The 13,841-nt window shown below is 32.5% G+C and overlaps 1 protein-coding gene across 3 annotated transcripts in view; it reads right to left on the reverse strand.

Annotated features, from left to right (window-relative positions):
* DNAH12 (dynein axonemal heavy chain 12) overlaps positions 1–13,841 on the reverse strand; it is a 139,512-nt gene that overhangs the window by 24,595 nt on the left and 101,076 nt on the right. For all 3 annotated transcript variants that reach the window (XM_072941527.1, XM_072941525.1, XM_072941526.1), the window contains 9 exons: positions 13,493–13,582; positions 12,698–12,838; positions 10,670–10,911; positions 9,555–9,702; positions 9,104–9,249; positions 6,276–6,490; positions 5,362–5,554; positions 3,829–4,021; positions 2,708–2,880 (listed from right to left, as the gene is read on the reverse strand). In XM_072941527.1, the coding sequence (XP_072797628.1) occupies positions 2,708–2,880; positions 3,829–4,021; positions 5,362–5,554; positions 6,276–6,490; positions 9,104–9,249; positions 9,555–9,702; positions 10,670–10,911; positions 12,698–12,838; positions 13,493–13,582 (1,541 nt within the window). The remainder of the gene's footprint in view (positions 1–2,707; positions 2,881–3,828; positions 4,022–5,361; positions 5,555–6,275; positions 6,491–9,103; positions 9,250–9,554; positions 9,703–10,669; positions 10,912–12,697; positions 12,839–13,492; positions 13,583–13,841) is intronic.

A 13,841-nucleotide genomic window follows, 5' to 3' on the forward strand; every position in this document is an offset into this window, starting at 1 on the left:
TTTGAGAAAATGAAATATGGTTTACACATCTATTTTCAAAATTCTAAACTTCTTATTGTACTCCAAAATGACCAAAAACAATCAGTTAATTTAAAAACACCTATTGGATCTTATAATAACCTTTAATGGAAAAAAAAGAAAATGAATATATGTATGTATATGCATGACTGGGGCATTATGCTGTACACCAGAGACTGACACATTGCAATTGACTGTACTTCAATTAAAACAAACAAACAAAAAATCACCTATTGAATCTCTGTTAGTGTAAGGATCTATGCTGGGGAGGGAACTGTAAGAGATAAGATTTATGAAACATTTACCTGCCCCAAAGAAGCATAAAATCTAGATCAATTTCATACATTTAAGAAAATTTATGTAAAGCCAGAAAACATGTGAACAGAAATGGTTACTTCTGAAAGGATTTATGACTGATATTTATTTTCTTCTTTATACTCTTAAAATTAAAACTTAAAATTTTTGCAATAAGAATATATTATTTTCATTTTTTTAGTTTAAGATTTTTTTACTATACTTGCGGGAATGTAAAAATTTTTCAGTAATACTTACGGGAGTGTAAGATGATACACCCATTTTGGGAAAGTTTGGCAGTTATTTTTTAAAAAAATAAGCAACAACCACATGACCCAGCAATTGCACTCCTAAGCACTTATCTTGGAGAACTGAAAAATTATGTTCACACAAAAACCTGTACATGCATCTTATAGCAGTTTTATGCATAAAAGCCAAAAATTAGAAATAACCCAGATGTCCTTCAACACGTGAATGATGAAACTGTGGTACATCAACATCATTAAATAACTCATCATTAAATAAAGGAGCAAACAACCTGAATGAATCCCCAGATAATTACACCTGTTAAAAAAAAAGCCAATCCCCAAAAGTTGCATACTGTGTGATTCCATTATGTAACATTCTTAAAATGACAAAATTACAGACATGGAGAACAGATCGTGATAGTCAAAGGTTAAGGACACGGTGGGGATGGGAAAGGGGTGGGTATGGCTATAAAAGGGCAACACAGGGATCCTCATGGTGATGAAAGTGCTGTGTATCTTGACTGTGTCAACATCAATATTCTGCTTGTGACATTGTACTACAGGTTTTCAAGATGTCACCATTGGGGAAACTAGGTAAAGAGTACATGGGATCGCTGTACTACTTCCTATAATTGCATGAGAATCTACATTTATCTCAAAATTAAAAGTTTAATTTTTAAAAACTAATACTTGGCTTCATGGGAATGGGATGGGAGGGTAGGGGATGGTGACACTTCTCTAAGCAGAGCTTTTTGTATAGGATTAACTTTTGGAGTCATACTGATGGTTTATGTGCTCAAAAATATAATAAAATTATAATAAGCAAGGATGAAGGGGAAACTCTAAGATGAAATACAAAAATAAACAAACTGCCCTAACTTTATTTCACATGAATAACAAATATCATCATACTGAAGGGGGAAAAAACTAACTCCAGTAACTTTTCAATATAGTATTTTGTGTAGAGAAACAAAAAGACTGTCAGTTTCTGTGGGAGCATATTCATCCAGTTCTCTTTAGGATATACCCAAGAATTGCTGGATTTGCTGGAAGTACTTAATTCTCTGGCAAATCTATGTTTAATATTTTGAGGAATTTCTAAAATGTTTCCAAAGCAGACGCACTATTTTACAATCCCACTAGCAGAGTATGAGGGTTCTGATGACGTCACATCCCCATGGACACCTGTTATTCATATTTATGTCAATTCAACTTGAATATCCTCATCATGTCGGTTGTGTTAATTCAAATTCTAAATCCCAACTGGGAAATCACTCAGGAAAGATTGCTCTACCAAGAGCCCATGTAGAACACATACAGTAGGCTCAAATCATACTTTTATTTTCCTTAACAAGTGACTAAATGCCAGACATTGTTCAATAACACTTTACAAATATTATCTTTTTTAAACCTCACAACAATTCTTAAAGGTAGGTACTATTATTATCCCTATTTTATAGATAAAGAAAATTGAGGCAATTACAGAAAGGTGTACTGACATGCCTATATTCAGGTAGCTAGTACGTGGCAAAACTGAAATTTAATCCCTTACAACAGTCTAACTCCAAAAGCTGTGTACATTCATTAATTGATTACAGTGAAAATGTTTAGCAAATGATTAGAAATGTGGGGCTGAAGCTTTTTAGAGACCTCAAGGCTGGATAAAGATATACTGGAGTTGCTACCAAAGATAGGTCATGTGCTTTATCAAAATACTTAAAAGAGAGGGGTAGAAAGGACTAAAGCCAATCCCTCTATGCCTAAATCTTGAGTACAAGTGAAACAAAACTTAAAATAGAAAGGAGGCCTGCTTGTTTTTTCCTCCATCCCTTCCTTCCTTCCTTCCCTCTTTCCTTCCTTCTTTTCTTCTTTCCTTTATTCCTTCTTTCTTGCTTTCCTTCCTCCCCTCTTTTCCTTTCCTTCCTTCTTTTCTTCTTTCCTTTATTCCTTCTTTCTTGCTTTCCTTCCTCCCCTCTTTTCCTTTCCTTCCTTCTTTCCTTCCTTCCTTTTTACATTTTCCATGTTTTTAATGTTCCATAATGAATACGTATGACATAAATAATAATAAAAGAAGTTACATTATTTTTAATGGAAAGGGTGGTGAAAATCCAATCTAGGGAGGATGAAGGAAGCTAAAGAATGTTTACCTGTCATGGATAGAGCTGATATAAAGGTTCACAAACCAGGTGAGCGAGTACTGGTACATGGGGTCAATGTTAGCCAGGTCTGCAATGCTAAAGAATAACACTGAGGAATGTTTAGCGATGGGTCTATAGCCTTCTCGAGACTCTGCTATTTTGAGCTCTGTTTTTTCTGCAATCTAGAAGAAGAGCAAAATCAAGATTAAGAAAGAGAAAATCTGTTTTAAGTATGTGGTTTTTTTGTATAATGGAATTTATAGTAAAAAATACCCCTTGATCAGTGACAAAATTACAGAAGCATAGTTTACATGAAAGGACATTTAGGTTCCTTTTTATTTTTAATTACTCCCAGTATTAAGATGTGTTTAATTCATGGAGTGGGCCAAGGAGGACTGAAAAGTCTGAAAATCAATACAGTCAGCCTGTAGAAGTCATTCTTCATTATCACTTAATTGTGTGAACTTGGGCCTCAACTACTTTTCCTGGGCCCTAGTTTTCTTGACTATGAAATGCTCAAGATGACTAAAATCCAAGGTTTCTTCCACCTATAACATTGTGGGATTCTAAAAAAAAAATGCAATATTTGGCTGTGTTAGATAAATTTGTATTAAGTACTTTATTATGTGTGTCTTCCTTCCACTACATACCGCCCCCAACTCTCCCTCTCTCCCTGACAAACAAATGACAAGGCAATGTCAGAAAAATATTCTTATTAATTCCTGGAACCCCTTACTGTTCAATTAACCAGCCATTACATCCACACATCTTAAGTTCTAACTAGAAACAGAGGTAAGCTAAATTCCCAAACTTAATTTTTAGGAAGCGTCGACTAAAACTTGAAAAAACTGACTAGATTGCCCTACCTATACAATAATGAAAAAAGATATTTAAAAAAAATTTCATTCCAAATTTATTTCTTCTGTGTATAAATACCATGTGGATAACACCAGGTTTTGAATAATTCAAAAGTAAAAGATATTCTCTAGTGAGTTTAAAATTAGTTTCTATATTTTGGTATTTTATGAATTGTTTTTATTTTCCAGAAAGTCTAACACAGTACTGTTCTTAGGGAATGGAAGCAAACTGGAATCTTAAGAATCAAAAAATTTCTAGGATTCTTTTTTCACCTGCTGTTTCTTTGTTATCTCATTGGACATCAATTTAGCGGAGTCTAAGACTTTAATTGCACTTTCATCTTCTAAAATGTTCCCTTCTGAAGATGATAATGTTTCTAAAATTTTTTTCTCTATATCTTTTAGCTGTTTCTTATTAGCTGCAGACTGAAGAATAAGAGCATTTCGTTCCTCTTCTAATTCTGGTCTAAAAGAGATTTTTAAAAAGACATTTAGTCTAAGTTTGTAGTATTTTACCTAAATTCACAGCCAAATATTAGATATCACACTTTTTAGACATTTAAATAATATCATAGACATGAAACATAAATTAAGATGATTAATCTCTTTATCCTAACCTAGGGAAATAAGTACTTCCATACAAATAATAATTTGAAAAATTCAAGCAAAAAAAGCATTAATTACACATAAGTAAAATATGGCAAAAACATATACTACAGTAAGTCTAAGAATATGCTAAGTTCATCCACATGGCTTAGCTCATTATAGAAGACTAAGAACTGGAGAAGAAAGTCAGAATATGAAACTTATCTATTCCTTGGCTTAGTCATATCCAGTCCCTTTTTCATCATCTCTTCTACAATAGTAGACATAGAAAGGATGACTCATAATACAATTGGCTCTTCAAGTAAAAGACAAAATTGGCACTTACATCCTACAGAGATGGTATGAAACTTCAAAATAATATAATTCACCATGTTATAGAATATGTTATGACATGCTTCTGTCTTGGATACCATGCAAATGGAATCAAATACTGGAAATAACACAAGTCCTTCATGGTACATATTTTCACTTATAACTTGATTTCATGTAACAGATTACTTGATAGTGCTATATTAAACTTCAAGTGAAATCAAAGATTTCCTTCAGGAAGTAATTCTTTACTAGTGGCCCTTGCAGGTACCATAATATTTTTTCTTATTTAAAAAATAACACATAATATTTTTTCTTATAAAAAATAGTAATGGAAAAATACATAAAGTATAAAGAAAATAATATGAATTACCCATAATCTTACCAGCCCTAAGGATAATCACTGTTAATATTCTGGTATATTCCTTCCAAATCTTTAGTATAAATGGATATCTGTTCATACGTTAAAATTTTTAAACAAAATATTATCCCTACCATATATAGTTTTGTATCCTGCTTTTTCATTCTTGCCCTAAGTATGTTCTAATTTCTTTAACATCCTGTATATAAGTCTTTGAACACATTTCTGATTTTGTTCATAGCATACATTCCATTTTTGGTTCAATCAGATACAAGTCAGAAGTCATGGCATGTCACCTGAATCTTACTACCCCTACTAAAAGGCCAATATAACACGGTTTGCTTATGACTTACTTGTTGGCTACTTTAAATAATTATGTAATTATTTAATGTATAAAAACTATAAAATTATTTAACTTATACAAAATATAAAAATTTGACAAGGTTTCAAAATAATCACATAACAAAAATATTAATGGCCTACAAATATTCTTCTCTAGACCATCTGGAAGCATCTAAGACAACACATACCTCTCCTTTGCAACAACAATACCTAGTAACTGATCTTCAAGTCCTTCTGGAGTTATCATGAAGTTGAGCAAAGATAGCTTGGTAGCCAGCTCTGGCATGTAGTGTGGATTTCTTAGTTTTGTGGTGATATAAAACTTGAAATCAAAGGAATACTCAATAATGACCTCACCAAGTCTGATGCAATCAATGCCACCTATTATTTCAGAAAAAAAAAACACATAATAAGTAAGCCAGAGTTACATAGCCCTTCCCTCTATGTTAAAGCCTTCCCTAGGTTACAAGTAAAAAGTCATAAAGTAATTTAAAATAGAATATAGGTGTGACATACGTCACAGACACAGAGGTAAGTAAGCAATTATACAGCAGGACTCATTCTGGGATAGTATAAGATATTTTTTCTGATTGTCATGGAACCTTCTAAATCAAGATTTCTTTTCATCCAATTTCCTCTATTAAGTTTCAGTAACAATTTCAAAATTATATACATATGACTAAGGCTCTTAACAGTACTAGAGTTTGGCAGAGATAAAATTTTTATAAGCAGAAAGATGTAAGGTGGGGAATGTTTCCCTAAGTCAACTCTTGGTCCACAGTAACTATTACTGTTTGTAATAATGGACTTTGTGTGGTCCACGGTCACAAGATAAAGGAATTTCAGGCTGGTTTCAACTTTACGTTCTCTACTGAACAGCAGTTTAGATTAACAGTGATTAAGACAATGAAGGGAAGGCAAAGTATTCATTTTTGAATATCTGTGCTTGTTCCAAATTTCCTTCCATGCATAACAGTGACACAGAAGCTCTGAGTTATTAACATTATTATTGAATGTATGCAGTGGTTTTTTTTTTTTTTTTGGCCTCAAAGATAATCCAATCATCTCTCAGCTCTACCAACTAATATTAATTGACTTTTACCTTGTTTAAAAGTTTGTCTAAGTAGTAAAGGCTCCAAAGATGGATCCAACTCTTCACCAACATTTTCTAATAGAAGTGGAGTTCCAAACTGAATACAGTTTTCCAGGGTTCTCATATAGTCTGAATCTGATAGCTTAATAACACTGAGCTGATTTTCTTTCTCAGAGTTTTTGATCCACTTATTGGCTTGACCCTGGGGGTCAATCATTAAAGGCCTAGAATACAACAAGAAAATTCCTGAGGGGAATAAATACATGTTGAGATTTCTTGAAAATTATATAATTTAAATAATAAACATCACCCTCAAAGATGCAAAAAGGAGTGAGCAATAGAGTCCTAATTTTAAACTGCTTTCCCAGTTCATGACTCTTTTTCTGAGAACTATATTCCTAATTTACCCATGTTTGTTACGATAATGGCCCCAGCCACAGGTGACTAGACCTAGGGTACATATTTGTCCCATGCTAGGTTAATCAGATTCTTCTCTCATGGGAATTTGAAGTTGGACTTAATGGTTCTGGTTAATGTATATTATTCAACTGATACATTCTGTGAACTTAGCAACTAAGGCTTCATTAGTAAATGGTCATGTGCACAGAAAAACCAGAATCAGCATATAATCAGAGACAGACCAATGAAGCAGTTGTACAGAGAATAACACAGAACATAGGTCCTACAGCTTGAGAGAGAGAGGTTGAGATTGTTTGGGAGAGAACAATTTTCACATTCCAAAGTCCTGATGGCCCAACATCTCTCTGAGGTATATTTAAGATACTCTAAAGTGAATAACCAAAAGGGTGAACACTAGCTACATTACTGGGTTCTGCTGTCAGGAAGTACAGAGAGATTAGGTCTCTGTGGTTACTCATGCTGGTATCAAGAAGGATGACAGCAATAGTTGACCACACTGGTCCCAAATGGCAAGAAATCAAGTCCAATCTATAAGGATGGTGATTCATCCATCAAAACTCATCCACTCCATGACCTGTGGACCAGCCCATCCAAAAATAACTGGTAGAAAGGGTAACACCATTGAAATATTACTTTACTAGAAGAGTTAGCTTTCTGCTAGAAAATGACAGATTGTTTTCTTCAATTTATGTACAACCCTGAGACCTCTGTTTTCCTTGAATTTCAGTTAAGACTTGTAGATATCCCAACAGCATTTTTGAACTGTAATTTAAAAAATCCAAATGGCTACCACATAGATAGAAAAGAGTTCTAAAATAGAATTAATAAAGACTCAGGGTCTAATACTCTGTTAAATAGAACTTTTCAGCTCTGTAAGAGAACACATTTTTTGGAACAGCTAAATATACTTTCTCAGATTATAATAAATTTTACTAATTGCCTAGAAGTTCCAACCTAAGGATATTCATTCTCAAGTAAAATTCTGATTGGATAAACACTCAAAATGCATACCTTTAGTATTTCAGTAAAACATTACTATCAATGTAAAAGAGACTTGATGTCTTGAAGTATCTAGTAAAATTTCCAAAGAATATACACAAACAGTAACTCAGACTTTCAGAATGTAAGACTTCCTTATATCTTTAATGTATCTTAAAATCCCAAAAGATTGAAATTTCCATTACAATTTTAAAGAATTTTAATGAATGTGATATCCTATTCCACATTTCACTGAACATAGTAAATAAGAACAAAGATTTGGAAGTTAAATTGCCTGGGTTCAAATTCTGACCTCACCATGTAGCTCAGCTATTTCACTAAATTTCAGATTATCAAATAACTCTGACCCTCAGTTTTCTCATCTGTAAAATAGAACAATAATACCTAACTCATAGGAATTGCTGAAGTTATAAGGCACTTACAATAGTACTTCATGAATATAAGAACTCAATACTATCTATCATAGTATGTATGAGATAAAGTTCCAAGAAAAGATTTTTAAATTAGATGACAACATGAATAAATAACCATTTATAGGAAGCTATTTCTCAGATATAACTAATTTCCCAGTTTTTGAAAGTGATATTTTAAAAAAGGATAGTAAAAACCATTTGTAAAGTTGATATAGTTAGCATACTATTAGTAATAGTGATTTAAAAAGATATATATTAAATTGCATAAATTATCAAGTTATAGTTTCATGAAAATGGGTAGAAATATCTAGTGAAAATAAATACATTGAATAACCAAAAACTGGAAATAATCCAGGTGTCCATCAACAGGAAAATGCATGAACAGTGATATATTCGTATAATGGAACACTACTCAGCAACAAAAAATAGTAACATTATGTTGTGTGGAAAAAGCTTCACATAAAAGAGCACATACAGTATGACTCCATTTTTATATGAAGTTCAAGAACAGGCAAAACTGACCTGTGGTAGAAAGTAATCAGACTAATAATTTCCAATGATTGGGGGGTGAGGTTTACTGGGAAAGGACATAAGAGAACTTCTTGGGTATTGGTAATGTTTTGTATCTTGATAGAAGTTTGGGTTGCATAAGTGCATACTTCTGTTGGAACTCACTGAATGGTATACTTAAATTTTGTATATTTCATTGTATATAAATTTTACCTCAAAAGAAAAAAAAATTAACAAATATTTAACTTTAGTTAATGATATGCATGCTGAAGTATTTGGGGGGAAGTATATCCATGTCTGCAACTTGTGTTGAAATGCATAAAAAAGGATGAGTTGATGGATGAATAGAGGGATGGATAAGAACAATAAAATGTTAATTGCAGGATGTAAGGGGTAGTAGCTATATGAGTGCTTATTCTAAAATCCTTTCAACTCTTCTCTGTTTGAAAACTTTCAAATAAAGTAACTGAAAAATTAATACTTTACATTCCTTACCAACGCCTGGAGTTATTAACAATCACTCCATTGTCTATGGAGAAAGCATCTGTTGGTAATCCAGCAATATTCCAAGCTCTAATTTTTACTGGATCACCTAGGGTCTTACTCAGTGAGAACTCTTCTGAACATGGGATTTTTTTCTCCTGTAAGAAATAAACACATTTCTTTTGATGTTTTCTTTTATCTTGTTGTTTGAAATATTTTTAAAGTTAAAATATTTATCTAATTGCCATTAGATATTATCTAGTAATTCTAAAGAACAGGAAAAAAACTGAACTGAAAGTTGGACTATGGAAATATTTTATTGATCAAACAAGAAGAAAAGACAAGACCTGTATTTCCAGTCATTTCTTCCCTTCTCTGTTTTTATTATCATCTTTTTCCCCCAAATACCCCAACACATACTTTAAATGTTCAAAAAGGAACTTAGGAAATATAAAACCATTACCTTACACAAAATACTCCAGTCTTCTGTGCATGTTTGCCGAAAGCCAGAAGTGAAAGCACCAAGGTAGGCTATTACTCCTGCTGATACTAACACATCACCAGTCAAATTTTCATATACTATCTGAAGGTCATCTGCAGCTTGAGACCATCTGTGAGATCAACCAAAGGCAAAATAGCCTCATCACAGAGAATGATGGTAGATAGTAATTAATAGGGCAAGGGGCTTCTGGTCCAAATTCTATAACACAAAGCCATGAAATTTGGGTACTTGCTTACCTATAAAATGAGGAGATTGGGTCCCTTCTAGCTCTAACATACTATAAAACATATCTATGTTACACAAATGATAATCTACCTTCCATTTTTAGAATATTAGGCATTTCTTACAGGACTTGGTTCTTCAGAATAAGCAGAAACAAAAACATAAAAAACTACCAGCATTTTATTTAATAATTTTATTCAGGATGATTTGGTCTAGAGGCCCTGCTATTTGTTTTAGTATTTATTGTTAGTCTGTAAACACAGGAACATTTCCAATTCATTACGAAAAATCACATTTAAATTGTATAGCAGCTGACATACTATTGCTAAAATTGGTATTTTTTTCATTTAATGAAATCCTTATAATAAAAAAGTACATTTATGGATGCTATTCATTCAACAAATAAAACTAATAAGGTAGTTGGTTGGCTAGTATAAATAGATTAGAATAAAGCTGTTATATCAAGTCAGTTATTTGAAATATATTTAATAAAATGAGCCATATATCTACTACTCAAACATGTTATTATGAAAATTTCAAATATACATAAAATTGGAAAGAATGACACAATGATCACCCACATATTCACCACTTAGATTAAAAATTATCATTTGCCTTTTTGCTTCTTTCTCTCTCTCTTTTCTTTTTTCTTTTTTTTTTAACATTTGAAAGCAAGTTGCAAACAACCATCAATGGTATTTATATCTGTTAGGAGAAGCCAGGCCAAGTGCTTTATAGAAAGTCCCACATTCTTAACCAGCCATTTAAAAATCAGTAATCATGATAAATACCCTAAGAAAGTCATATTCAAGACTGACACTTTAAAATATTGTTAAAATAAGTAGAAATCTGACCTCGATTTTTCTCCACCCAGTCCTCCAATTAGTTTTGAGGCTCTTTCAAGCTTCTTAGCACAGAGTTCCACCTGGTCTTCTAAACGAGCCTTTTCCTCGGTTTTCTCAAGAAATGTTCTCTGTAAATTTTCCAAGTGATGTTCTACTTCTGCCAGTTCTGCTCTCTTTTGATTCAAGAGCCCCATTGTCTCGGCTAAAGACTTCTGAGCTTCTGTTAAGCGGGCTTTCTTAGGAGCCACTACCTGTTTGGGAACAATATATGCAGTTACAATGTGCACTACATAAAACCAAAAGTCTACATAATCCTTTATGGATATTATGAATTTAAAATGTTTATTTATTATATACATTTATTATTTATAATAATTACACAAATTTTAAATGCCTTAAATCCTACATTGTATTTTTATATACAAATAAAGTAAACTATATTTATATATCTTATAAAATGTATAAATCATTCTGGTCTAGCAAACTGTCATCTATCTATAAAATACGTAAATTATTTTGGACTAACAAAATGTTTTATGTAACAAAAATGACATTAAAATATAGCAAAATATCATAAAATAATGAGGAGCTGCCATTCAACTGTTGCCAAAAACAGAAAAACATGTTGACAAGAATTACAAATGGTTAAAATATATAATGTGCTTTTTTTTTTTCCACAATTCCAAGTCTTTAATTTTCTTCCCAGTCAGCTGAGGCATACATTTGCCTTGGAGGGATTAAGACAGTGATAGCAGAAATACAAATTGAAAGAAAGCCTTAGTATTTAGTTCCACAACCAAAACTGAATTTTCAACAAATCTTAAAAAGTGACATTTTGTTGAGACAAATGGGGTTTTCTAAAGTTCTTATTTTATTATGCTTATTAGTATATAAAGAATGGGGTTTTCCCAAATTGATCATTTGAGTATACTATAAGCCACTGGTAGAAAGAATTTATAAGATGGCCAAAGAGAGTATGTCAGTTTGAAACGTCTTCTGGCACACTGCCATGAATGGGCTGAAGGCAAACAGAAAAGAATGAGGCAAAGCATCAGAGCATCAGACACCGAATGACATGCTTTCTCTCCTCTGGGCTGAAATCCTGAAGGGAGAACATATTAAATTAAATGGATAGGACTCAGGAAGCTCCACTTTCTACTTTTAACTTTGGAGGAGATCTTGCTGGATACCTTCCTTCAACCCTTCTGTAACAACATGGGGCAGCTGCATCAGAATTAAAATAGCAGTGCAGAGGTGTAGAGTGAGAAGTCAGGAAATAACCTGAATACCTTGGATTCTCTGCTTCATAAAAAGGATCCAGAAGATTTCACATGTCTTATGAGGGGGTCCACTCCCCCTGAAATTAACAAAGTCCCTACCTCTCTGCAGGCACATATGCCTTATTAGAAATATCTTCTCAATTGTTACAGCCTGATCATTCACCCCATACTCTAAGGTTGTTCTAAACACACGCTACCACGTATTTCCATCAGTATTTTTATTTGTATTCCCTCCTTCCCTTGGTAGAATTCTGAGAGCTACAGAGGGCAAGGCCAGTGTTTCCTTGGTTCTTTGCTAGTCAAATTTAAAAACACTCTTAACCAGTTTCTGCTCTCCCAGGAATGTGGCCCCAGTGGTCACTCCATAAAAGATTCCCTATCACTGCATGCCATGGCTTGATTCCATGCTTCACCTCTTAACCCTACTGGAATTTCTTACTTTTGACCTTTGAATCAAGATTTTAATCTGCCACTTTTTCCTTGATGTTTTGGATTTTTCTTTGCTTTTGCCCCAGGTCCCTGTAACTAGAGGTCAGTTATCCCTGCTCTCGCTTACACTAGCCCTAACCAGATTATGTCACACACAAGTATTCTTTTCATCTACTAGATACTCAGTCAGTGTCTGATGATTATGCTGCAGCAGGACAAATTCTTTGAGGTATGACTTTCAGAAACTTCTTAACTAGTAAATACATGCATAGATTTTAGTTTCTGGCAATATTTCAATAGAAAATAAATGTACTGATCCTCAAAATACCTTTGCAACTCTGTCATAAACTTCCATAGCCATGATCCACTTACACAGACCCTCAGCGGCAGAGGAAGCTTTAGCAACCTTAGGGGGGTCAAATTCAGGGTTTGTTAAGTATTCACCACGAATCTTCTGCATAACAGTCACCTATACAACAAAGATTTAGATCTTGAAGTTTCAACATATATCACATACAATAAGATGAAAAAATAATCATGTATAGTAAAAAATTATATTAAAAACTTATGTTGTCTTTAAAAACCAAAGTCAGTACTCTGAGTTTTTTTTTTAAATAAGCATAATTGTAGCAGAAACATGTCATATTTGTGAGCACAATATGCAAATTTATTACAGATACTGAGGCAAGATATTTCGTCTAAAAAAAAATTAAAAGACTTTTACAGGTAGGAAAAACATATGGAAACAAGGAAAAAGAACAATTAAACATGAATAAATAAAAGTTTGGATGAAAAAAAGCATGCTATACTTTTTTATCTCACATAAATTTATATATTCAATTTATTAAGAAATAAACTGTTATAAGAAACCACTTAGGGAACTCTTTTATGTCAATAATACACTAAAACAGTAATTTATTAAATGACTTTCAATGGTCTGAAAGAGGAACGGTTTAATGCATTAAGAGTATTTATAATATAGTCATTAATAAATATAACATTCCTTTATTATTTTAATCTTAAAGATGGACTATCTTATGTTTTATATAATATTGCATAATGTTAAAGATTTTATACATCTTGGCAAAATTATATTTATAGAAAAAAATCCAATCAAACTCACTGGAATGTTGTCCTTGTCATATTCTCTTAAATCTCTTAAGAAATTCATATCTCCCAGAAGTTTTTTGCTAGGTCCCCAGTAATCTAATATCTATAAACAAAATTTATGGAAACTATTAAATGTATAATTAAAGATACTCATTATAAAACTTTTCTTCTTGAAGTTTAAGCTATATTAATCTACTACTATATATAAAATAGATAAACAATAAGGTCCTAAGTATATATAGCACAGGAAACTATATTCAACAACTTATAATAACCTATAATGAAAAAGAATATAGATATGTATAACTGAATCACTATGCTATACACCAGAAGCTAACAAAACATTGCAAATCAACTATACT

This window comes from Vicugna pacos, chromosome 17, assembly GCF_048564905.1.
Source record: "Vicugna pacos chromosome 17, VicPac4, whole genome shotgun sequence".
Lineage (NCBI taxonomy): Eukaryota > Metazoa > Chordata > Mammalia > Artiodactyla > Camelidae > Vicugna > Vicugna pacos.